At 44.2% G+C, this 24,287-nt stretch overlaps 1 protein-coding gene across 1 annotated transcript in view; it reads left to right on the forward strand.

Moving 5' to 3' along the window:
* Window positions 1–24,287, forward strand: part of LOC146816605 (cysteine-rich venom protein-like) — a 208,926-nt gene that overhangs the window by 128,817 nt on the left and 55,822 nt on the right. The window contains exons 5-6 of the mRNA XM_085609141.1: window positions 13,950–14,095; window positions 17,392–17,477. Of these exons, the coding sequence (XP_085465267.1) occupies window positions 13,950–14,095; window positions 17,392–17,477 (232 nt within the window). The remainder of the gene's footprint in view (window positions 1–13,949; window positions 14,096–17,391; window positions 17,478–24,287) is intronic.

Here is a 24,287-nt window from a genome sequence, read left to right on the forward strand (position 1 = left end):
GCACCAGTGCAGGGGAGAGCACAGGGGTGTGCTGTATTCTTATGGTGCATCCCTGCATTTTTTAAATGACACAGCTCGGCACAGAAAGTTGCTTGCGAAGCCTCCCTGTGCCATTACATTGAAAATATGCTCCCTGGTGTACATGCAACACTATAGAAAAGTACACATACCCTCTGCATTGGTGTTTGCACTTTGTAGCCACACCTAACTATGAAATATTTCCTGGATAAACAATGAACCTCAGTACACAGAACAGGCAAGGGTGACATGCAAATATATGTGAGCCTCTGTGTGGTGGACAGTCATAATTCCAGTCAAACTCTTTGTTCACTCACGTCTAAGAAATAAGAAGATGATGCTGAGTAGGGTATCCTACAATGCATGGGCGACCCAGAGATGTGGATGAAGGGACCACATATTTGAAAATGCAGTGATAACCTCTTTCAGTATTGCATAAAGGTTCTTTCTGTAATAGAAAGAAGGCTCTTAGAAGGCAATGGATTAGAGGTCTTTTTAATTTTTTGGACTATTTCTATGGTGCAAATCTAGGCACAAGTGTAGTATTGTGGTGTACGGAAAACAAAACATAACAAAACACACAGAATAGGAAAATACGATCAGTAGAATCTGTTTCCCAGCAAGTTATAGTTTCAAGAGGTCAGTGAGAGGCAAACCCAAAGAGATCTAGATTCAGTCTAAGTCTAATACTGCCAGGAATGGAGTTTCACAAACTTGGATTTTGCATTGTTTTGATGAATTGGTTTGTCTAACTTAAGGAATTTTCATGGGTCACTTTTAGAAAAAGAGATTCAAGTGTCTGGTTGGACACTGTCATCATAGTACTCATGCTGAGCTGGTGCAGTCTAACCTCGGTCTTCACTCTCAGTCTGCAAGCGGGTGAGTGAGCTCTGTTATAACAAAGTGGGTGCAGGGGCAAAGAGGCTTTTGGAAGATGTACTAATGGTTCGCCATTTCCAAAGTGCCCCAAAGGTCCTGCGATCCCCTGAAGGGTAAGGCGCAGAGGGTGCAAATTACCTCAGATGGTCCCACCACATAGGGTGCTGTAATCTCAGACCCCTGCTCCAAATCCAAGTGCAGGTTGGTGCACCCACTGGACCAGGACCTAAGCAGCAATTGCTATTCTAGTCAAAGCAATGCCAACATGAAAAAGCAATTCTAGCTTCTATATTTGATATACAGGGACCTAGGGTGAATTGTTAAATACTGTGTGTTAGACATGGCATCTTTTGCTGTGTTTCCCCTGTCTTTTTGCTTTCTGATCTCCTGATTTTGACTCTGTTTTGGCTGGTTTAGTGTCTCCGCGCACTTTCTCACTACTCTTCAGTGTTAAAGTGCAAGTGCTCCTGTTGTAAATGTTGATATGGATTGGTGTTTCCATGATGTCATATTTGATTTACTGGTAAGTCCCTAGTACAATGCACTGAGAGTGCCAGGGCCTGTAAATCAAATGTTACGTGTGGGCCTGCAGCACTGATTGTGCCACACACAGAAGTAGCCCTGTAAAGATATCTCAGACCTGCCACTGCAGAGTCTGCACGCAGTTTGTAACTGCCATGTCAACCTGGCAAGTGCATCCACTTGCCAGGCCCTATTCTTCCCTTTTCTAACATATAAGTCACACCTAAGATAGGCCCAAGGTACCCCTGTGGGCAGGGTGCTGTGTATGTTAAAGGTAGGAAATGTACTGGTGTATGTGGCATTTCTTGGTAGTGAATTAGTGCATTTTGTTTTTCACTATGGAAAGGCTAGCTGTCATAACTTCCCATTGGGACAAGATAGCAAAATGGAGTTTAGTATGCCTAGACTCAGAATGTAAAAATGCAATTTTCAGTAAAGATGATTTTTATGTTCTGTGTGTGAAAATACCACTTTTAGAAAGTTGGTATTTTATTGCTTAGCCACTCTGTGTGCCTCTGTTGGGTTTTTGGATTGACTGTCTGGTTTTGAAGTGACAGGGGCTGGGGATGTGCATTCTCTTCAGACAGCCACTGTGGGGGGTAGAGGTGTGTCCTGCCTTTCCTGGATGAGTCAGGGCTGGGCTGCATTTCGAGTTCTTGGAGTAGATTTCCTTGCACTGAATTGGCCTGTTCTTCTTCAGACAATGCTGTCTTCACCTCCTGCTGGGAGGATGGGCCAGAGAGGACCAAAGTGGTTTGGACTAAGCACAGACACTCTCTGCCTGAGAGGACAAATTAATTTTGAGTATAAAGATTGGGGCCAGACCCCAGAACTTCAGAACTCTTTGGGACTAAGAAGACTGCCAAGAAGAAGAGCTGGAGAAGCTGTGAGGAAGAACTAAAACTTTGCTGTGCTGGCTTGCAGTGGCTGCTTCTGTCTTGGGCAGTGAAAGGACTGGACTGAACTTTTTACAACTTCTTTATGTGAGTTTCTCCAAGGGCTTGAGGTAAACCTTGCCCCTGATCAAGAAGTCCCAGGAACAGTAAAGACTTCAAGTTCATTTGTTACCAGCACTGGGGACTGTGTGTTCTGTGGTGCAACAGAAGAAAAAGCAACCAGACGCCGTCAATGACACCGCCGCCGACTTCATGTCCTGAAAGCACTGCAGAGGGCACTGCCACACTTTGCACCACAACCCTGGTCTCACCGATGACGCCACCTGCCGCCACCAACGGGCGGCTGCTGGCACCTGCAACCTGTGGGCAATGCACTCCATGACGCCTTGCTTCACGCCGCCACCCTGGTATCACCAACAACACTGCTCCATGTCCACACTGACGCTGCTGCTTAAACTGTGGTCCGAGGGCACCGCTCGTAAGTTACACAATACACCGCCCTTATCCCACACTGCAGCCTTGGCCTGCCAATCCCTGTACCATCGACTCCAGTTCATCAGCTGATGCCATTGTTTTAGCTAGGGCGACACTGCTGCTTGCACTGTGACCTGCCAGCACTGTGACAAGCACTGCATCACTTCATACTGTAGCCCTGGTCTCACCTACGCTGTTGGATGACCATCACCAAGCTGCTGCCTGCACTGTGACCTGAGGGCACTGCACGCCGCACTGCTGCACTTCACACTGCAGCCCCAAGACCTGCTGACACCGGTGCTCCTGACTTCAACCTCGAGGAGTTAGATCTACAACGCGTGTGTCTTCAAGGGCCGACGACTCATGCACCGACCTCGGGAACCAACGCCTGTGGACGCTGGCTCTTCGGGGCTCATCGAGAGGTCGCCGATGTCCTACATTTCTAAAAGGTATTGTTTTGAGGGTCTATCCGACACCATAGCTGGCCCCCGACACTGCTGTCAGCCAGAACTGTTTGGATTTGTTGCTCACGATGCCTTGATTGCCCCGGACAGAGCTATCGACTTCAAGGAACTGTATTTTAAATCTATTTTTGATTATTGAGATGTATGTATGGTGGATCTTTTTGGTCTTGTTTGCACAGATAATATATTGGTTATTTTTCTAAAACTGGTGTAGTGTTTTCACTTTATTACTGTTGGTTATGTGCAAATGCTTTGCACACTGCCTCTAAGATAAGCCTGACTGCTCGTGCCAAGCCACCAAGGGGTTGAGCAGGGGGTTATTTAAGAGTGTAACTCCCTTATTCTGACTAGAAGGAAGGGTCCCTACTTAGACAAAGGTGCAAACCATTGCCAACTAGAGACTCCCGTTTCTAACACTGTGGTGAGGTAAAGGTTGCTGGGTAAACAAAAGAGGATGATGGATGGAGCGCTGAAACATTTCAGTCACTCACACCAAATCATTCTTAGATCTGGGTTAAATCCATCTTTGTCCTTTAGCTCACTTCATCACCCCATTTCAGACCCAGCCATATGCAAATCAGTCTTGACCCTGCTCCTAATGAGAACAGTCCTGCCAGAACTGCCAAGCCGGGACCTCCCTGAACCGAAAACAAGTATTTTGGGACCAGTCTCGGGGTATCATCCCACAACAGCCAGACTAGATTTGAATCCACTGGAAAGTGAGCAAGGGACCAACGTCCGGGCAGTTTGCTGGGTAGCGAAGGACAAAAGGTTTCTCTTTGAACTGAAAAAAAAAACTGTACTCATTAAGTTAGGTGAATATGTTGGGTGGTCCATCCATCATCTTGAACTCCAAAACATTGTATGCAGGAAACCTGATAAAATGAAGCAGTTGATGTGGAATTACCTACATACCAAAGCTGGCCCAGGTATTTAAACCCCAAAAAACTAAAGACAATCCTCACAGTGAAACTCAATTCTACACTAGTCTGCAGGCTGCTTTTGGCTAATTTGTTTAGGCTAGTCCCCAAGGTTTTCTACCTGGGTTTTTCACAAGCGGATTTGACCAAGGATGTCTGGGCCACTGATGTACCAACTTCTGGTTCCCTGAGCCATATTGGGGTTTACGTGTGACTGGCATGTTTTCAGCGATGGATGTGTATGGTATCTGAATGCAGCTAAGCTTCAAGCAGGCTATATTTCAAACTCGTACATGGAGAATCCCTTATAGGTAATTAAAATCGGTTCATTCATTTGATTTTCTCATACTGGTTTACCTATCAAGTGTAACTTTGGGTTGTTCCTGTTGAATGTTAACAAGGGAGGGGGCATATCAGCAACAACCGGCGATAATTATCGCTAAGCGCACTTAGCGCTAGGATAATTATCGCCGGCTATCGCTGAATTTTATCATTGAGATAGTGTGCTATTAGCCACGCTTATCTCAAAAGCGATAAAATTCTAGGCGCAAGCTGCCAATTGTGCGATTATCGCTGGAAATACAGTGATAATCGCACAACGTTTGGTGATAGCTTGCTGAGGGGGCAGGTCAGACTCAGCCATGATATCCACCTTCCATTGGATATCATGGCTAAGTCAAACTAAAAGCAGGCGTAAGGAAAGTAGCGATAACCAAGGTTAGCGCTACTTTTCTTATCGCTATGCTTGTTAGCGTGCCCATTGATAATTGGAGAAATGTCGGTTAGCGACAATTCTCCAGTTATTTTGAGCTGGTACGCTGACTTTGCATCTCATTAGAGATGCAAAGGTGGGCGTTACGGGAAAGGGCGCTAAGGCAAGGATTCACGCGATAGCGTGACCTTGCTGATATAGCGATAAAATTATTGCCGCTTTTCGGCCTAAAACAGACGCAAAAGCGGCGATAATTTTTTATCGCCGTCTTGTTAATATGCCCCGGAGGTTTTTTACATCGGGTATATGAAGGTTTGTATGCAAAAAACGTTTTGCAAAGTCCTGCTTTTCACAAATCACAAAGTTTCCAGTTTCTTGATATAAGTTACTCTTTGACCATTTGAAGTTAAAGTTTCCTGAGCATTGAAGGATAATTTTCCTACAATAGAAGATTGTTTTTGTTGTTCTCAAGCCCAACCTAGATGAAAAATATATGCAGACCTTTTAATCTGCAATATAGGGGCATATTTTCAAGACAGGCGATTAAATTATCGCCGCTTTAGCGGCAGAAAACTGCCGCTAAAACGGCGATAATGGGCTTGATAATATGCTCTATGGAATTCCAATTGAAGCTCAGGTTAGATGTCCTTCACATCTAACATGGGCTTCCAATTCAGTGATTTGCAAGAGATGGCATGAAAGTACCAGAGTTGATGGTTTTAGTAAAATTTCATCAGATTGAGAGGAATGGGGTGTCCCAAACCTCTCAATCTGATGATAGTTCACACAGGGGTCAGGGCTACACCCAGCACATGACAGCACGCTTCACAGGAACTATACCATTCAGCAATTGAGCATTCAGTTAGATTATTTTCATTAAATTGGTGTGCAGGCCCATCTCTCATCTTACTTTAGTAAAATTTCCACATTTTACCCAGAGTGGTTAAATGCAGTTACTAAAACAATTGCACATACATCATTTTGTTTCTCAAAAGGTTTTGTGTCTCAAAAGGTAATATATACTCTAGCATACTCTGCAGTCCAACATATTTTAGAACAGAGTCAATAATCAGGTGGAGCCACTGACATCGATACAATTAGTAATTACATACGTAAAGCAATGCATATGAATAATAGTACAGGTACAGGAAGCTGAACAATATGTTACTCAAAAAGAGGGCATTATTGTTTAATTTTACTGCACACTGTACAATTTCATGATCGATCTATTGACATCTTTAAATAGTAAACACTAATTAAGAGGCCCGTGCCAATGTTAAAGGTGTCAAAAGATGTGAGCTATTCCTTACAACAAAACGATAACAGACGCCATCTTGGAGGAGTACATAGCAATAGGACATATATCAACAATATTGTAATTAAGGCCAATCTATCTTAAAACCTGTCTGTTTCATCAAATGCCTAATAACCAAGTGTTAACGCAGTGAGAGATTCAGGGAATTTCAAAATGCAATGTGTAGTAGACCCTATTGTACACATGGAAAACACCCTCAATGTGTCTGATAACACCATTCTCTGGCACTATCTTGGGCATGTGTCACCTGGTGTTTACTGTTTGTTATGTGATCGCAAGTCAAAAACAAACCCCCTTTGGATTATTTTGAATTCATACACAATCAAACCAAAATCACCAACGAGTGCCACAGAATACCAAAGCTAATATAAAAATGTTTCATTGAGTGAATCCTAATTCATATCTAAAAACACCTTAAAAATCCATTAAAAAAACAAGTCATTTGTTATACAATAAATCAGTGAATCACAAATATAAAATAATACTCATAACATTCAAAAGCGGAAGAATATAATTAACATTAGAGACTTTTTCATATGTAGAACACTAAGCCAATAATCATTTCATGGTGAGCACATCATTGTGTACAGTTCTTATATTTAAAACTAGGGTGTGTGCACACACCCTAGTTTTTAGTCTTTAACATGTAAAATGTTTATACGTCCTTTCAGCAGAAAGCAAGGACATTCCCTTTCATTTTTTACTTTAAGAATCACTAAACGGCACACAATACATATGTTCAGCATTTGCACATTATTGACAGTTCTGTATGGTCCTTATTGTCTTTTGTCAATTGTACATTTGGATTACAACTATGCCCAATGCACTACATGGATACCATTGAAGAAGAATTAGTAATGGAAACCATGGCTGCATTACATAGATTCCACTGGATGAGTTACCAGTTTGCACTGATATTTTCTGATTACAAAAATTACAATACAGCAGTGCAATTTTGAGAAACCATTAACAAAATATTCTCTGCACCTAAGTCTGATTTAGCTGCTTGAAAGTCTGCATTGATGTATGTTGGAAAGTGGATTATTAGTAGTGGTACATTTATATCTACCACTGGCAATAATGCCACTGACAGAGTCTAGGGCTCAGAAGAAGTCTCAGAAATGTTTTCCCATGCTCAATCCTTGGTAGAATGACTGTGAGCAGGAGGGCTTAACTTCAGAGACAGGTATGTAAAGCATTTAAAAACACCTATTCAATAAATAATTAAGACACAGTACAAAATAAAAATTCAACACCAATTTTTAAAACAGGGAATAGTTTAATCTTTAAAATTACACCACAATGACAAAAATTGAATGTAGAGAACTGATTTTTTAAAGATTTAGCACTATATAACACATAGAAACCTATAGCGCTTTTTGGGACATATGGTCATGTAGAGTGGGACAAAGTCAAAGTTTCAGGCCAACCTTGATGGAGCTGTGAGAAGCACCCCTCACAATAGGCCTTGGTCAAAGTTTTTACCTTCAGACTTTTCTGGAGCTTTTTCTGCCGGGGTTCCTCCAGGCTCTACACCAAGCCGGGTTCGATGAGAGTTCACCAGCCTGACTTTTAACAAGCTCCCGGTCAAATTCTGGAAGTCGGACCTCCGGAGCTTTTCATCAGGACGAACTAGCAGGGCCTGGTTGGTGCAAATCAAACTTCCAGCATGGACCCTTCTTCTTTTATTTTTAAGCAGCAGATCTGACAGGTTCTGCCCCTCTCAGATACGTGTTCAGTGTTCTCTGGGTCAAGCAGAAAGGCACACCTGTTCAATGAGTTGCAGGGCAACACCACAGATCCTAACCACTTTCTCCAAAGTGTGACACAATGGTCTTCCAGAGAGCTCTAGTCTTATGAAATGCAATTTAGCTGAATTCTCAGCAGAGAAGCAAGAATTAGATAAATCAACCTCCAGTATGGCTCATTTCCATAGCTCTCCTTCCCCCCCCAGCATCTGCAAATTCATTCCTTAAGCTGGCCATCTGCCTGGGTTCCTGGGGTGGGGGTGGTAGAAAGACCTTGTTGTTTCTGCCTGTCCGATTCTCCCTTTGAAAGCTGATCCTTTATCACCCCTCTTCGCTGCTCTGGCATTCCTGTGTAGCAGAGCCCTCTTGTCAGAGATAGCCTTTTTCACTGGTTTCCCCTTATCACCTCATCAAAGCTGGATAATCTTCTTAACTCTGACCAATCAGGAGAGGCCACAGGAATGCTGAATTTTGGCTTACAGACAGACAAAAAAGTCTTGTAACTAAACTTCTGTATATTTTTGGATACATTCAACAATAGCATATTGTTGGATCTATCAATACCATTCTCTTAAGTCTTTGAATTATATTTTCTGGTTATCTCTAGTGGAAGTTATGAGCTCTTAAACTATTGCAATGTTAACCTATGTGGCTGGGGATCCACAATGGGGAAAAAGAAAAGTCAAATTTTTCCATCAATATCAGTCAATCAAATTCTGATACACGCAATCAAGATTTGTTATTTTGCTACTCAACAATCCTACTATAGGTGGAATTCCACTCATATATAGGATTTCCAACAATTGCTATAACTTCCAGTGATATGTCTAGTGTAATAGATCAAAACTAGTGTGTTTCTAGAGAAGGAGAAAGGGGTGACCTTTAAGGAATGTAGTAACCTCCTACAAAGTAGTTTATTTGTGACTATTCACATACTTCCAAATTACATGTTTTAGAGTTACTTACTGTTTAAATTATGTACGAAAAAGTCTAAGTACTCACACACATCACAGGCACATGGGGATGCTATTTAATCAATAGGAAAACATGTTTTGCACACAAAGCTGTACAAGCAATATAGCTTTATTTGCTAATGTTTGTTTATGCAGCTGGTTCTTAGGAATAAGTAGGGAGAAGGATGGATCTGCATGCAAAGGTGCGTTCTACTGGGGAACCTTGTGAATTGCCACAAACTCATAAAATTACATGAGTTGTAGCAGGAAGCATTCAGTTCAAATACTTCACTCATCTCTAATTGGGCCCTATGTCTACTCTTCTTGTCAGAAAATGTATTTCATCAGAAGATGATTAACAGGGCGGTAAGATTCTTAACTGTAGGTAGAGCAGGAGAATGCCTAGTTTGTTGCAGCTCTATTACTGCTGTACTTCCTGATGGCCTAATGTGGCAATAACAGGCTCATTTAGAGTTTTGCTGGTGAAACGTCCATCTGTGCAGGCCTAGTTAATCTACCACACTTGTGCAAAACCATCTGCAGTCCAAACTCACGGCTATGGCAAAAAGGGGAAAGGAGGTAACAACTTTGAGGAAATGTATCTATTTATTTATTTATATAGCGCCTGAATCACCCCCGGAGGGGTATCTCTGTGCTTATGGACAGACATGAAGATTCTGATACTGTGTGAGGCATCTAGAACAAAAATGTTTTCAGGGACTTTCTAAAGTGAAGATGGTCCGAGCATTGCCTCAGTGTAATCAGGAGTGAATTTCAGTTCCGGGGGGCAAGATAAGAGAAGGATTTTCCCCCAGTCCTAGATTTATTAATCCAGGGAACTTTGAGAAGGGATTTGGAGCTAGATCGAAGGTCTCTAAGAGGAGTATATTGGCTACATTTCTCCGCGAGATATGTTGGCCCTTTGTCAAACTCTGCCTTGTGTATGCTGCAGCAAACCTTGAATTTTATTTGTTTACGCACCTTAAGCCAATGAAGCTGCCGCAGCAGCGGACTCGAGGATGATCTGTGAGGGGAGTTTAGGACTAACCGTGCCGCTGTATTTTGGACTACCTGTAAGCGGTGTAACGAGGCCTCGTTAGCCGAAATCAATAGAGCATTACAGTAGTCTAAACGACTCAGCACTAACGATCAGATAAGAGTCTTCCGTGTATAGTCTGGGAGGAAAGGCAATACTTGTCGCAACAGACTCAGCACATGAAAACATGAGATCACCGTATGGGTCACCTGCTCGTTCATGTTCAGATTCTGCTCAATGCGACCCCCCAGGTTTTTTACTGATGCCTTAGGGGCGGAATATGCACTCAACTCCCATGGCCACCACTCTGGTGTCTACAACAATGTGGCCTCTCCGTAGAGCATAATCTCTGTCTTCCCGGTATTTAATTGGAGAAAGTTGGTACACATCCACTGAGATACTGGTAGCATTCTGGAGGAGAAGGTGGTCTGGGCTGTTAAGCTAGGTATCATCCGCGTATGATATTGGCACAAACCCACATGTCCTCATAAGATCGGCCAAGGGAGCAACATAGATATTGAATAGAGTAGGGCTAGACAAGATCCCTGCGGTACTCCCTTGGTCAACTTCTTGGTCTTAGACCTGTAAGGTCCCAGGTTAACTGTCTGGCAGCCTTCAGAAAGGAAGCTAGTCATCCAACGCAAGGCCTCTCCCTTTATCCCAGATTCCTCTAGGTTCCTGAGCAGAGTCTGGTGGTCGACCTTGTCGAAGGCCGCCAAGAGATCTAACAACACCAGTAGAGTGGATTGCCCTCTGTCTAGTGCTAGCCTGATGTTATCTGTGACAGCCACTAGGGCTGTCTGCATACTGTGTTTAGGCCTGAAACCTGATTGCGACACATCCAGGCTACCTGACGCATCAACATGAGCAGACAGATGTTTATTAGTGTGCTTTTCCAAAATTTTGCTCAGGAGCAGGAGGAGGGATATTGGTCACAGATTCAACAAATCTTTCATAGAGGCCTTGGTGCTTTTGCGTAGTGGGATGATCTGTGCTGCCTTCCATTCAGATGCTAAATGACTTTCCTTTAGTGACGCATTCAAGAGGGAACAAATGGGAGCAGACGGTTGTTTTGCAAGACCAGCAGATGATTTGGCCGGTATAACATCGAGTGGGGAACCTGACCGTACAGTATGTAATAAGGTTTCTACCTCTTCACAAGTCAGGGGGGGAAAAGCTCATCAAGGATTTCCCCCGCCTGCATGAAAGGTGGCCATAGGTCATGACCAACTTCGTGTTACCCGCTGTAGTGATCTTATTGTAAATCAAATCGATTTTCTACTCAAAATAATCAGCAATAGTGTTGCATAAAGCTTGCGATGGAGATTCTTCCAGATCACACGCTTTGGGGTTCGTGAAGGATTTAAGGATCTGGTATAATGTTTTAGGAGCATTCCCTGCCTGGGTTAGCTGCTGAGCAATAAATGTTTTCCGGGCTATTTTTATGTTTTTATGATATTGGGCAAGAGATATCCTATATGTTTCTCTGTCCCTAATGTTATGGGCCCGTTTCCACCACCTTTCAAGATTTTTGCGATGGCCTTTCCCAATTCATAATTCAGTGGTAAACCAAGCTGCTTGGACCTGTCTTGGCTCACCCGTAGAGATTTTTAAAGGTGCAAGTTGGTCAATCGCAGCTTTTGCCAAGTCATTGAAGCAGACTAATTCCTCCTCTACCTTTTCATGCTCTCCATCCCATAATGCTGGGAAGGTGGCTGAAAAAGCCTCAGGAGTGATTTTATTCCACTGTCTAAACAGATGTTTGGAATCAGAACAAATCTTTTCCTAGACTCTGGGTCCCTGAATCTTAAAATCAATTAAAGCATGGCCTGACCAGCTAACAGGTCGTGGAGATTCACAAATAATATGGGGCAATACAGACGCAAAGTGTTTACACATTTTCATGTGGTCCAGGCCCCCATGCAAATGAGGGACCGCCCCCTTGAGACTGCACCAGCACTACAAGTTCACTGGCATAATTTGTATTACAGAGGAGGTTACACAAACATCTGAGGGCCTTTGTGTTACCTAAGGGGCTCAACAATTGGGCACAGACCCATTGTGCCATTAGGGCCCTTTGTGTAATATGGCATAAAGTTGGAACGATGAAAATGCACCTTCTAAAATGTTGTTACAAAATGTGGCAACTACAATTGTAGCCAACATTCATAGAAGAACTCATAACTAGTGCAGTGGATTCCTACATGTAAACCAGGTACCGTATTACACTGAGTGCATGAGTGCCCACTTCCTGCATCCCCAAAGCACTTTGGTATAATGGAAAGTGCTTCAGATTCTTGAACAGCCCCTTCTGTAATACAGATCATTCTGGGGCCGACATGTGACAGGTGCTTCTCTCATTTGTTTCAGGGCATAGCTCACTGCAAATGAAAGAACATTTTGCCTATGTGTGCTTCCGGAATTTATAGATATGGGTGCAGAGGCAATGGAGGTGGGAGGAGCATATTTTGAGCCACAAAAAGTGGCACATAGTCAGTGCACCTCCTGAGGCAGATCTTTGGATAAAAGAGGGTTCCACGAATCCCCAGACATCAAACTGCTTGAGGGTGTAGTCAGTCACTGCACCTGCCTGCAAGGGTATCTCTGTGCCCAACTGAAAGGCAGGCCATGTCAACACATGGAAAGTGAAAGATGAACTGACCGCCTGAAACAGATGGACCTCCTTTCACTAATACAATGTCCTCAGGGCAGCCATGAGTCTGCGGGTGCCCTAGCGGTGGTACAATAACTCTAACAGGCTGCACTGCCCCATTCTGCACCCAGTGCACTCACTCTTTATTAAAATTATTATTTTATTATTTATGGGGCATATAATACAATCATATAATAATCAGCACAGTAACACTAGCCACGTGAGCACTACTTGACCATTCTTTATCCTCTACCACCTGTTCCCTGTTCTTATAGCATCTTTGGTTTCCTGTCATCATGACGTTTATCATACAATTATCCATAACCACCCCTGCCCCCTGTTTGTGCGTCAGGCTGTGCTTGCAAGTATTAAATCAGTGGAACCCAAAAATCCCTTGGTCGCGAGGCAACTGGTAGCTCCTCTGCATATGTTTCCAACTGTTCCTTGCAATATACCACGGGGCAGATTTATGAGCCCCTTGCGCCACGTTTGCGTCACTTTTCCCATGTTAAAAGCGACGCAAAAGCGGCGCAAGGGGCTCATAAATCTGCCCCCACGTCTGTTATCCAGGGGCGTAACACAGGCCCCCCGCAGCCCCCGCAGTGTGGGGGGGGGGGGAAAGCTCCAAGGGGCCCCCTCAGGACAGCAGTCTGGCTGCAGAGCTCCTGTTCGAGCCCGGACTGGGCCCCTCCGCCTGCATCGCCGGGAGGCCCCCTCCAGTTTCGTTGCGCCAGCGCTGTGGTCCAGTTCTTCGTGTTCGGAGCTCGCTCACTGCCCCGCTTCATGGCAATACGTCGTTTGGCCAATAAAAGGGCAATGCCCATCAGTCTGCAATCGGATGATCTCTGTGTTTTAACCAGGCCTAATAAACACATCTGTGGGGTGTTAGCTGTTGCTTCTGATAGCATACGCCCATGCGACGTGTGTGAAGTCTGCTTGCACGGCCCCACATCATATACATCTATCATCTCCCCCGTAGGCCAAACCTATAAAGTTGTGTCGGCGTCTAGTATGTTTGTTGCAAGAATTTAAAATGGATAATGCGCGAGAGAGCACTCATTTAAGGAAGCAGGCAGTGCAGAGCAAGGCCGTGTGCCCTGTACATAATGTGGCCCCAGGAGATCATTTCTAATCTCATCTCTTTGTGCCAATATTTAGAGTTTGTTGCCGCATTTTACTGCTTCTATAAGCTACATTTAAAATAAAAATTATGAAAACTATGGAACGGGCCCTGTTATTGGTTTCATATCTCTTTAGATGTAATTACAATATAAGGATCACATTCTTTCGACTGCTTCTTGTTCGGCGTCATTTCTGCTCAACTAATTCTGTTGTCTATGTTTCTTTCCTTTTTATTAGCAACTCGATGTAGTGAACTTCTGTACAAGTCATACATTCCCCATGAATGGAGCACTGTCATTAACGAATGGTTTGACCAGAAGGACAATTTTATTTATGGGGTTGGTGAACAGTCCAATAATGCACAGGTCGGAGAATATACTCAGGTATGGCTGCAGGTTCTGAGGAACATTTTCGTTTCAGATGTGGGTGTTTTTTTAAGTTAAAGTAATGGTATTGGGCAGGGTGCGTCTCCGGGCTGCACTTCGGTGCATGGTTTGTAAAGTTTATGGTTGTGGCGAGCCTATCTGAAACATATAAACCATATACAAAGCTCAGTAATAGCATTTACCGACAGAAACACTGGCATGATATATGGTTAATGGTATCGAGCGATCAATTTGCAGACAGAATGACTGATCTTAGAATATCAGTCGCTAACATTTTAATATTCATCATGACATCCTGTTTTTCTTTCATTTCTGTCCCTCTACATGTTTTATGCATTTCGAGTCCTGTTTTTCTCTTACCCTCTTTATGCCCGGCCCTCGCTGTCTTCATCCCCGCAATCCCAGCTGTACTTTTGTTGATCATCAATGTCGCTCCCCTGTTGTCTCGTGAAAGCAGGGTACCTGTGATTTCAGTGCTCATCTTCGCTGCAGGTTCATGGGGCCGGGGAGGGCGGCAGCCCGTGGATGATAGGAGGGCCAGCGGCTTGCTGGTGTTGTTTGGAGCCTGGTTTGGAGAAGTCGGTGTGTGATGAACTATGCATGCTGGGAAAGGTAGTCTTTACCTTGTTTCCAGATGATGCTGTGAAAGGAGGTTTTCATGCTATGGCTGAGTAAGAATTCCAGACAAACAGCATTCAAATGACATTGGAGTATTCAACCAGGTCACGCAGGCACATTTGTACAGGTGAACCTCCCCCCCCACCCCCCGTCTCCAGGTGGTTCACCCCAGCTGTAAGTGTTAGCCATGAACAGTTCAAACCGTTCTGATTGTATCCAGAGCCCAGCTCACTGGCCACCGGGGTCCTCATTTACAATGATTTGGCGTAGGGCAGCGTAACAAAACGTGAGGGGGCCCCCTGCAAACTATATGGAGGGGCCCCCCTCTGGGCTCAGTCAGGAGTGTTGAGGCCAGGGTACTGTACTGAGGAAGCCCCCTGGGGCTGGGGACCCACCTCACCATAGGGGCTTCGGGTCCTATGTTACGCAACAAGGCCAAAGTGAAAGAGCGGGACTGTGCCGTGTTTATTGAATATGGTGCATACCTGTCCTTTTCCCCTGCACTGGCACCATTGGGGCAGCCTAGCGCCAATGCGGACACCCGTGCACCATGGTGCAAAGGTGTCTGTGTTGTCAGCAAGATTGGTTTTTTGTAGGAAGGGGCACCTTCCTACACAAAAACGATTCTCCGAAGCATTTGCCTATAGCAAGAGGAAAGAAAAAACAGGGAGAAGCAGGGTCATTTCTCCTTGTTGTGTGTCATCTTGGGAGACATAAGATTTTGACGCATTCCCAGGCTTACTAGTCCTTGTAATTCTGGGAATGGGTGAAAAACCAAACCATGGGAGTTGCATGGAAACACGCACCACAACGCCTCTCTTGCTCAGAGTAACACAACACAGCGATTTGCACTTTGTTGCCTCACTCGAGATGTATGAGGCCACCCAAAGCCATGCAAGGTGGCTTTGCGTGGCTTCATAAATCTTACTCACAGCCTTGCGCCAAACATGTACCACTTTGTGTGGTGCAAAGGTGGCGCAAGGCTCTAATAAATATGTCCCCAGGTCCCTTGGCTGATGCACTGCAATCCTTCTCCCCTGCAGCCACTGTTTAATTACTTTTTTTACATACCTTGTCTTATTTCCAGCCTTGTCCCTAATAGTTTTCCATAACTCTTTCCGGTATGTGCTATGCTACACATAGAAAATAATGTATTTCAACGCATCCTCTTTTATAACATCTAATCACATTTAATATTTTTACATTTTTAAATATTTGTCCATATAATTCCTAACAGTTTAGGAAAAGAGAGATATTTTGATAGATTTGAATCAGTATTCAATCCAGTTGATGGACCAACCAAATGATAGCACCATAGGCTTCAACCAAAAACATAATGTTAACCAAACAGTAAATCGTCTTACAAGTATGTGTTCTGACTCCCTCAATCCTAAAATAAAGAAACCACCATTCCACACTATCAAATGAGTTGTACTTAAATTTTGTACATCTAAATGTTTTCTAAGCATTAATTGTTCACCACATTGCACAAATAAAAATATACTAAAAGATTTTTTTTAAATGACAGTTGTATACATTACAGAATTGCATGCACCAATATGAATTAAATTGCACAATGCACAAACATGAAACCGTAAAACAAAATCATTAAATAAAAAATGTGAACATAAATTACATAATTAATCGATGCAAAAATTCATAAAAATTCGAACAAAACAAATGCACCTAGATAGAAAATTACAACTATGTAAATTTTCAATTAAAAAAAACCCACATAGCTCATCTTACATTATCAGCTACTCTTCACTCCCTCAAAGCCACATCATCACACATTTCCTGACCCAAATACTCATACATATATTGATGTCAATATCTCTCAGATCTCAGGAAGAAGTCAGAGCCTGGGATTTGGGCTTTATATATGTGCTTACAAGAGTAATGTTGAATGCTTCTCTATTAATTTTAATGTATACTTCTAATGCGTAGTCTAAGCTATGTGGAGCATTGATTGGGAGATAGAGTATGCCCAGAAAGATACTAGTAGTACATTTATGGTTCTATTTTGAGGTGTATGTGTCCTCACCCCCTCAAGAAATGGGGTGGAGTAGTGTACTCCCAGGGTTAGTGAATTGCACTAGGCAGGGATTTACACCTAGGCTTAGGCCTACATCTACAGCTGTGGAGATCTCAGAAGTTATCTTTGCCTTTGTTAATTGTGCCTAGAAGTAAGGTAGGAATAGGCCAGGAATACTCTTGAAATTCAAGAGTAAGCCAAGAGTGCTTTACGAGAAAGTCTCACCTGCTGATACCAAAATGTTTGTGGTTGATATTTAAAAGGTACAGCTCCTCACTCAGTTAATCAATCAATCAATCAATCAATCTACCAATCACCAGTGATCTTATAAAGCACAACTGCTCACCCATGGTGTTCTCAAGGTGCTGAGAGGTGGGGGTGGATTTGTGGTTCAGTCGAAGTGCCAGATCTGGTGGTTCTTCCTGAATTGTGGCAGCGATGGGGATTGCCTGAGGTGCAGAGGCAGGGAGTTTCAGGTCATCGCAGTGAGGTAGGAGAAGGATCTTCCTCCAGCCGTGGTCTTGCAGATCCGTGGGATGGTTCACTCTGGACTGACTGCTGTAGTTGTAGGTTAAGAACACCTTGTATTACATTTTGCAATGCCATCCCAATACTTATCAGTTTCTTTTCACAATTCCAGATGGTGTGGGCCCTGTCCTATCAGGTCGGATGTCATGTGGCTTTCTGTGATACAGACTTCATGTATTCTTGCAGTTTTTGTCCAGTGTGAGTATTATATAACACACGAAATCTGTAATCCTACATGGAAATGTAATCAACATCATAGAGCAAACGAGGTAGATATTTCAGATAACACTGTCTTCACTGACTCATTTGTGAGTATAGGGATCATTTAGGATTCGACAGAATGAGTAAAGCACTGTAAATGTTTTTTATTTCTTTCTCTCTAAATCCTCATTTAAACATGGGAAAACTGTTTTGTTTTGCATTGTATAGCCTGAGCCATCTCTGCTGTGGGAAAGCCAACATCAGCTGTTGGTCTGTTCCTGGGCTGCCAACTGCAGAGCTCAGAAAGACAGGGCAGTAATGACCTCATTGTGTTTCTGAACTCTGGGAGATATTTGGAGTTAATGTATGCACTCAAGAGAACAAAAAACAAGACTACAAACCTATTCTGCACTGATGCAGCGCAGACAGTGGCATGATGTGTGTATTTTCTATAGCGCATATGTTATCCAGGAGGGTATCCTGGTGCCCTAAGAAATGGGTGCTGTCCTACTTGGCGCCCATTGGAATACCCTTAGTTTTATCTTCTTGCAAATTCTGTGAATGAGTTGGAGGCTCTGGTGTGCAGGTGGAGGTTATTTGAGGCTTTAGGAGCCAGGTACAATAAGGCACTGCCACTGGCTTTTTGGATGCAGGTGAAGTGGGCGCTTAAGAGGCTGACAGAATGGAAGTATCTGATCTGTGTGTGGAAGTTGATGTGGCTGTTCAGGCATGCGGTACCATGGTTGGGCAGTGTTTGTTTGTGGAGCTTGAAGAGGACACATTTGTGAATGAGGAGCCAATGGAGGCCCTTGAGGTTTGTGGATATGTGAGTAGGTGTGGTAGTTTGAGCGTGAGCATGCCTGTTGTGGCTAATCCAGAGTCTCTTGGTTAACTGTACAGTAATGCCGATGTACAGTGCATTTCCATAGTCCAGCTTGCTCATAATCAGGACTGGGGCGATGGTTCTGCGGGTGTTAAGTGGAAATGATCTGAAGATTTTCCTGAGGAACAGGGTGGTCATTTAGATTTTATTGTTCATCATGGTTCCCATGTTCTTGGCTAAGTCTGGGCGGTGAACTCCGTTCTGCTCGCAGAGTTTGCAGAGTTTTCCACACTCCATGTTACGCGGAGCTTGCGGAAGCCCGAAAAACTCCGCTTTGCATTGCGGAGCAGAGTTTTTTCCTCACTCGCGTTCGTCAATGTCAAGTTGGCGAATGCGAGCGAGAAAAAAACACCTTCTAGCGATGTTTTTCCCTATTCGCGATTGTCGACATCAAGTTGGCAAGCACGTGGAAAATCAACCTCCTTGCAAGATTTCTCAACGACCGCTCTCAATGAGAAACCATCCGTTCAAGTTGAGAAAGCTGCCGCTCGAGTAAAAATCTACTCGAGTGGCAGAAAGGAAGCAGCGCCCCCTTGCGCTGTGCATGGTGCCGTTCACGATGATTGCACAGTGCGGACAAGCACCTGTCACTGAAAGTAGCTCCGTGGTGGGAGATTTATTTTCACTTTGCGGAGTTCCCTGTAGCAGAACTCCGCAAAATCTACCCAGGCTTATTCTTGGCATGGCTTGAAGGGGTCAGTGTACGTCCTAATTTTGATGGCCATAAGCTTGAGAACGAATCAGAGATTATAAGGTGCAAAATGTACCAGTACCACCTTTGTTTTGTCAGAGTTGGGCTTCGAGCACTTGATTTTCATCCAGCTTGAGACCCCAGACATGTATTTGTAAAACTTTGACCTTATATAGAAGGCAAGGGAATGGATGAGCTGGGTTTTTTTTGGTGCACAAGATGATGCTAAATCCATGGGCTCATGTTGAGTTGGCAAGTAGCCCATGTAAAAATTGAAGAGACTGGAGCCTTGGGGCCTCAGATCGCCTATAAAGTGTGTAAATATAGCCTATGAAGTGTATTTTGGGAAGCAATGTAGAATAAGCTACGTCAATGCCTGGCCTTGCACCATGTTTTTTCCTGATCACCAATCACGCCTAGAAGGTGCAAAAAGCTCAGGACATCAGACCTTATATGCATCACCACCCTATCCTTTCTATGGAGCAGAAAGTAAGCAGAGCATACTTCTTGTTAGAACTGACATCTTTGAGTGGCATAACCTCAGGCATTTTGCCTTTACTACCCTGTTTTTGATTTAGCCTGTTTTTGTTGTCATTAGGACTCTGCACACTTTCCCCCGGTTAACCGGAGGTAGAGTGCTTGTGCTCTCTCTCTTAAAATGGTAAAAGTGGAATACCCTAATTGGCACATTTAACGTTCCTATATGTCCGTAGTAAATGGTACTGCATGTACCCAGAGCCTGTAAATTACATGCTAGCAGTAGTCTGTAGCACACATTGTGCCAACCACTACAATAGCACTATAAATCATGCCTCAGGCCTGCCACTGCAGCCTATAGTGCAGGCCTAAACTGCTATTTCGACCTGGCAAAATAAACATTTTTCTGAGTCTAAACCTTTGTTTTCAATGCTTATAAGTCACCCTTGAGTTAGGTTTTGTATGGTGCGGCTAATCACTTGTGCTGATATCCAGGCTGTTGAGCAGGATTGTAGATGTAGGATTAGGGTGTAGGGAGTCCCTTCTGTAGAGTTAGTCGAAGAGCCATGTATTCAGCTTCGTGTGGCATTCAAGAATTAAGGAGGTGGCCGTAATGTGTTGAGAAGGTTGGTCCAGGTCTTGGGTGTGATGTAGGAGAAGGCTTTACCTCCCGCTCCGCTATTGTGGATGCAGGGAGTGTGTGTGAGTGAGTGTGTGGCGGTGCACAGGTGACTGGTGGGTTGGTGAAAGTGAAGGCAGTTGTTAAGGTATGTTGGTCCGATGTTGTACAGTGTCTTCTATGTGTGCATGAAGAGCTTGAATGTTCAGCCATTGTGGATGGGGAGCCAGTGAAATGCCCTGAGGTGTGGAGAGATGTAGGTGTGTTGTGCGGGGTCAATGATGTGGCTTGTTGAGGTGCTCTGAATGGTTTGGACTCAGTAGGAGATGGTTGGAATTCCCAGCTTAGAGTGTGTTTCCAAAGTCAAGTCTGCTTATGATGGGGGTTGTGTAACAGTGCATCTGGTGCTCAGGGGTAGCCATTTGAACATTTTAAAGGGGTGGTGAATTCTATGACTATTGAGAAAATCTCCTTGCGCCAATTGGAGTTCTCCTATATGTGTTTGGTTAGTGCCCTTTTGATGTCTCGCAGGAGTTGGTAGTAGTGTCTAACTGCTGCCTTTTTGATGTTTCTAGCATTGGCATTGGGCTATATGTTGATTTTTTTCCCCGTTGCTTCAGTAGCATTTGGATTCCAGGAGATTGTCCTTATTCCAGTTGGCATGTGCCTTGATTTTTCTTTCTCTGTTTTTGATGTGCGCGAGAGGGTCTGCACTGTTCTTGATCCATTTGTGAAGTTGGTAATGTCCTTGTTGAGGTCGCTAGTGGTATTGTGTTGGTCTGTTTTGAAGAAATTGAACCAGTCTCTTACACTGCTCCATTTCCGGCTAACTGGTGTGATGGGGACAGACAGGGTAGCCTTTGGTGCGCCAGGGGTGCTGTCACACAGCAGCAGCCATTAAGTAGGTCGTGGGAGGGTGGGCATATGGGGTGGTGCTTCAGAGGAGTGGGAAGAAGAGTCAGGAAGGTGGAGGAGCTGGTAAAAAGTGGAGGAGTTGCAAGGCTGTAAACTGCATGGGAGAGGGCTACAGGGAGGTTAATGGAGGGACATAAAAGAGGGCACTAAGAGAAAAGTCCCATATGAGAAAATGCACACAGAGATAAGCAAAAAGGCACAAAAGAAAAATATCACAAAGAGGAAAATGTGCAAAGGGAGAGTGAGGAAAGTGCACAAAGAGAGAATGTACAAAAGAAATGCATAAAAGAGGAAAATGACAAAGCACAAAAGACAACGGCCCTAATTAAAATGTGTCACCATTTCGGTGTGGGAACCAACCAACCGTAGGTCCGCGATCCTGAACACCCATTTACAATGCGACCGCACATGGGGTGGTTGCAAACTCCCATTTCCCAATGAAAGATTGTGCAGCGGTCAGGAAACAGTCGCAGCACATGCTCCCATAGAGAAATGGGAGTTCCTGTAAATCCCTGAACTTCACGGTGCCAGCCACACGGTGCAGTGATTCACAGGGGGGCATGATCGGTGCCCCCCAACTCACACAACCGGAGGCCCGAGAGGCATGGGGACCCTGCTAGGGGCCCCTAAAGTCGCTTTCTGTCAGAAAGCCCGACATGAAAAGCCTGTCAGAAAAAGACATAATCCCAATGGTGGAAATGCTCAGATTGGTTGATGGGCTCCTTGAACCCGTCAGAAGCTAGCAGGTCTGACCGGCTGGTTTAAACTCTGACTGCCTACATTGTAAATAGGCGGTAGGACGTTAAACAAAGAATGTCGGTCACAAAGCCTCCAACCTGCAGTTGGCAACCTAATGAGCCCATAAGTCACAAAATAGATAGGCGAAAGGCACAAAAGAGAAAAAGCACAAGAGTTGATAGAAAGCGGCAGGCAGGTGGAGAACTAGAGAGCAGAATGGTAACATAGAGAGAGGAGAGGATCAGTTGGGGTGAGACAAAAGGGAGCAAGGCGGGAATCTCAAGGTGAGGATACTGTTCTGTAAGGGCCTAGGACTGGTTGGAGGACCAGTACCAGTTAAATGATTAGGGGGCTGGGCCAGGGCACCTGCTCAATGGGGCCATGCAGTGGCTGCCATTAAGGGGGTGTTGGGAGGGGGACGAGTGCAGGGCTTCAGAGGAGGGGGAAGAAGAGGCAGTAATGTGATGCAAGAGGAGCAGGTAAGGACTGGGGAGGCAGTAAAATGCATGGAACAGGGGCAGCAGGGATTGTGATGGAGCGCCACAAACAATCATGAGAAAAGTCATAATGAGAAAATTCTCAAAGAGAGAAAGGCAAAAATAAGAGAATGCTCTGAGAGAAAAGCAAAAAGGAACAAAAGAAGAAGTCACAAAAGAGTGAAAAGTGCAAAGGAAGAGTGGGGAAAATGTGCAAAGAGAGAATGCACAAAAGAGAAATACACAGAGGAGAAAAACGACAAAGCATAAAAGACAAAGGAACAAAAGAGTGATCAAAAAAGAAAAGTGAAAAGCACTAAATAGAAAAGGCAGAAGTTTGGAGCGAGAGTAGCAAACAGATGAAGAGCCGATGGTTGAGACAGAGGAGAGGATTAGCTGGGGTGAGAGCAAAAGGAGTGAGGCAGGAGCCTCAAGATGAGAAGCGGGGGCCAAAAGGGCTAGGACCAGTTGGAGGACAAGTCACAGGTAGGTGAGTGGGGGGGGCTAGTGCATAATACATAAAATTAAGGACATTTGTGCTTACTTTTTACTTGTCCTGAAAGTGAAATGTAATTTTTCCCTGTAGCAAGGCTAAGAGGAGGAGTTGGCCTAACGGCTATGGCAGCCGACCTCGAACCCGGGGAACTGGGTTTGAGTCCAGGCAATGACGCTGAACATCCTGTGATTCTGAGAAAATCACTTAATCTCCCCGTGCCTAACAAAACAAACAAAAATAAATGTATGTGTCCTCATGTAATGAAACTGGTGCTATGTAAAGCATTCTGATGCCCAAATTGGGTCAAGTTCGCGCTATATAAAACTCTGTAAAACCAATAAAAATAAATATCTCTCCCATAGACTAATAATGGGTTACCTTAATACACTCAATACGAGATAGCTTTGGTTTGGGTCAAGATAGAGATATACTTCTTCCAATCATTTGATTTATAATTTAATTCTTCTTTAATGGTGAAGTCTGATTTTAAGTTAATATTCTGAAAATGCCACTTTATGAAATTTACCATTGTTCTGACTAAGCCAAACGTTTGTTTCTGCCAGTGTCCAGGATCACATGATTGTAAATGGCTCGCAAAAGGGATCTCAGTCTAGAGAGCGTGGATCTTTCTAGCAGGATGGCTGGTAAGGAGTTGTGCCCTTCCATGATTACACTTCAGAGGACCCTGCCTGCGGCACACACTAAGGAACCTGACATGCCAGGTTAGAGTCAAACTCAGTGAAGAGGGCAGAACTGGGCAGAACTAGTTTGGGGGTAGGCCAGGGATTTCCCCCAACACAAAGGCTGGCAAGCAGAATAGAAGTGGCTCCCTTAGAACTCTCATGAGAACACTACTGGACCAGTGGCAGATTCAGAAGAAGGGGTGCTGTCTGAAGATTGAAGACTGGACCTGCTTGCATTGAACCTAGGATCCTGAGAAGTGACTCCAAGGGTCAGTTGACTGACCTCCTATTTGGGAAAAAACAAACTTCCAGGGGCCTTACCTGCAACATTCCAGCTAACCAGCACCAAATGGACCTGTCTGAGCTCTGCTGCTGATGTCTGCTGGATTGAGTCCTGATCCCCAAGAGGAGCTGAACCGGCTCCTGGACCCTTAGATATCATTAGAGTGTGCTCTTCTTACATCAAGAATGCAAAAACAGAACTACATGTGAAAATCCAGATGTTTTTGGCTCTTTGTGACCAAAGGTGGGACCTTTGTATCAGCAATGACGTCCCCATCTCCCACCAATGTGAAATTCTAATGGCTCTCTTCTGTTCAAGTCCAAAAGCAACTGCCTGCATTTCCCTCCAATGTGAAACGCCAGCGTTGACCTGCTCCTTGCGGAATCCTGCCAATGAGAAGCTCAAGCTGTGTTTTCTTGCACAAATGTGACTTTATCCCACCAGAGCTCCATCACGTTTGGTCTGAACTTGTGACATTGACTGGATCTAGCATGACTAGATAAACATGAGTGGTGCTTTGTGTGCTTTTTGGAGCTATTATCACCT

This window comes from Triturus cristatus, chromosome 6, assembly GCF_964204655.1.
Source record: "Triturus cristatus chromosome 6, aTriCri1.1, whole genome shotgun sequence".
Classification (NCBI taxonomy): Eukaryota; Metazoa; Chordata; class Amphibia; order Caudata; family Salamandridae; genus Triturus; species Triturus cristatus.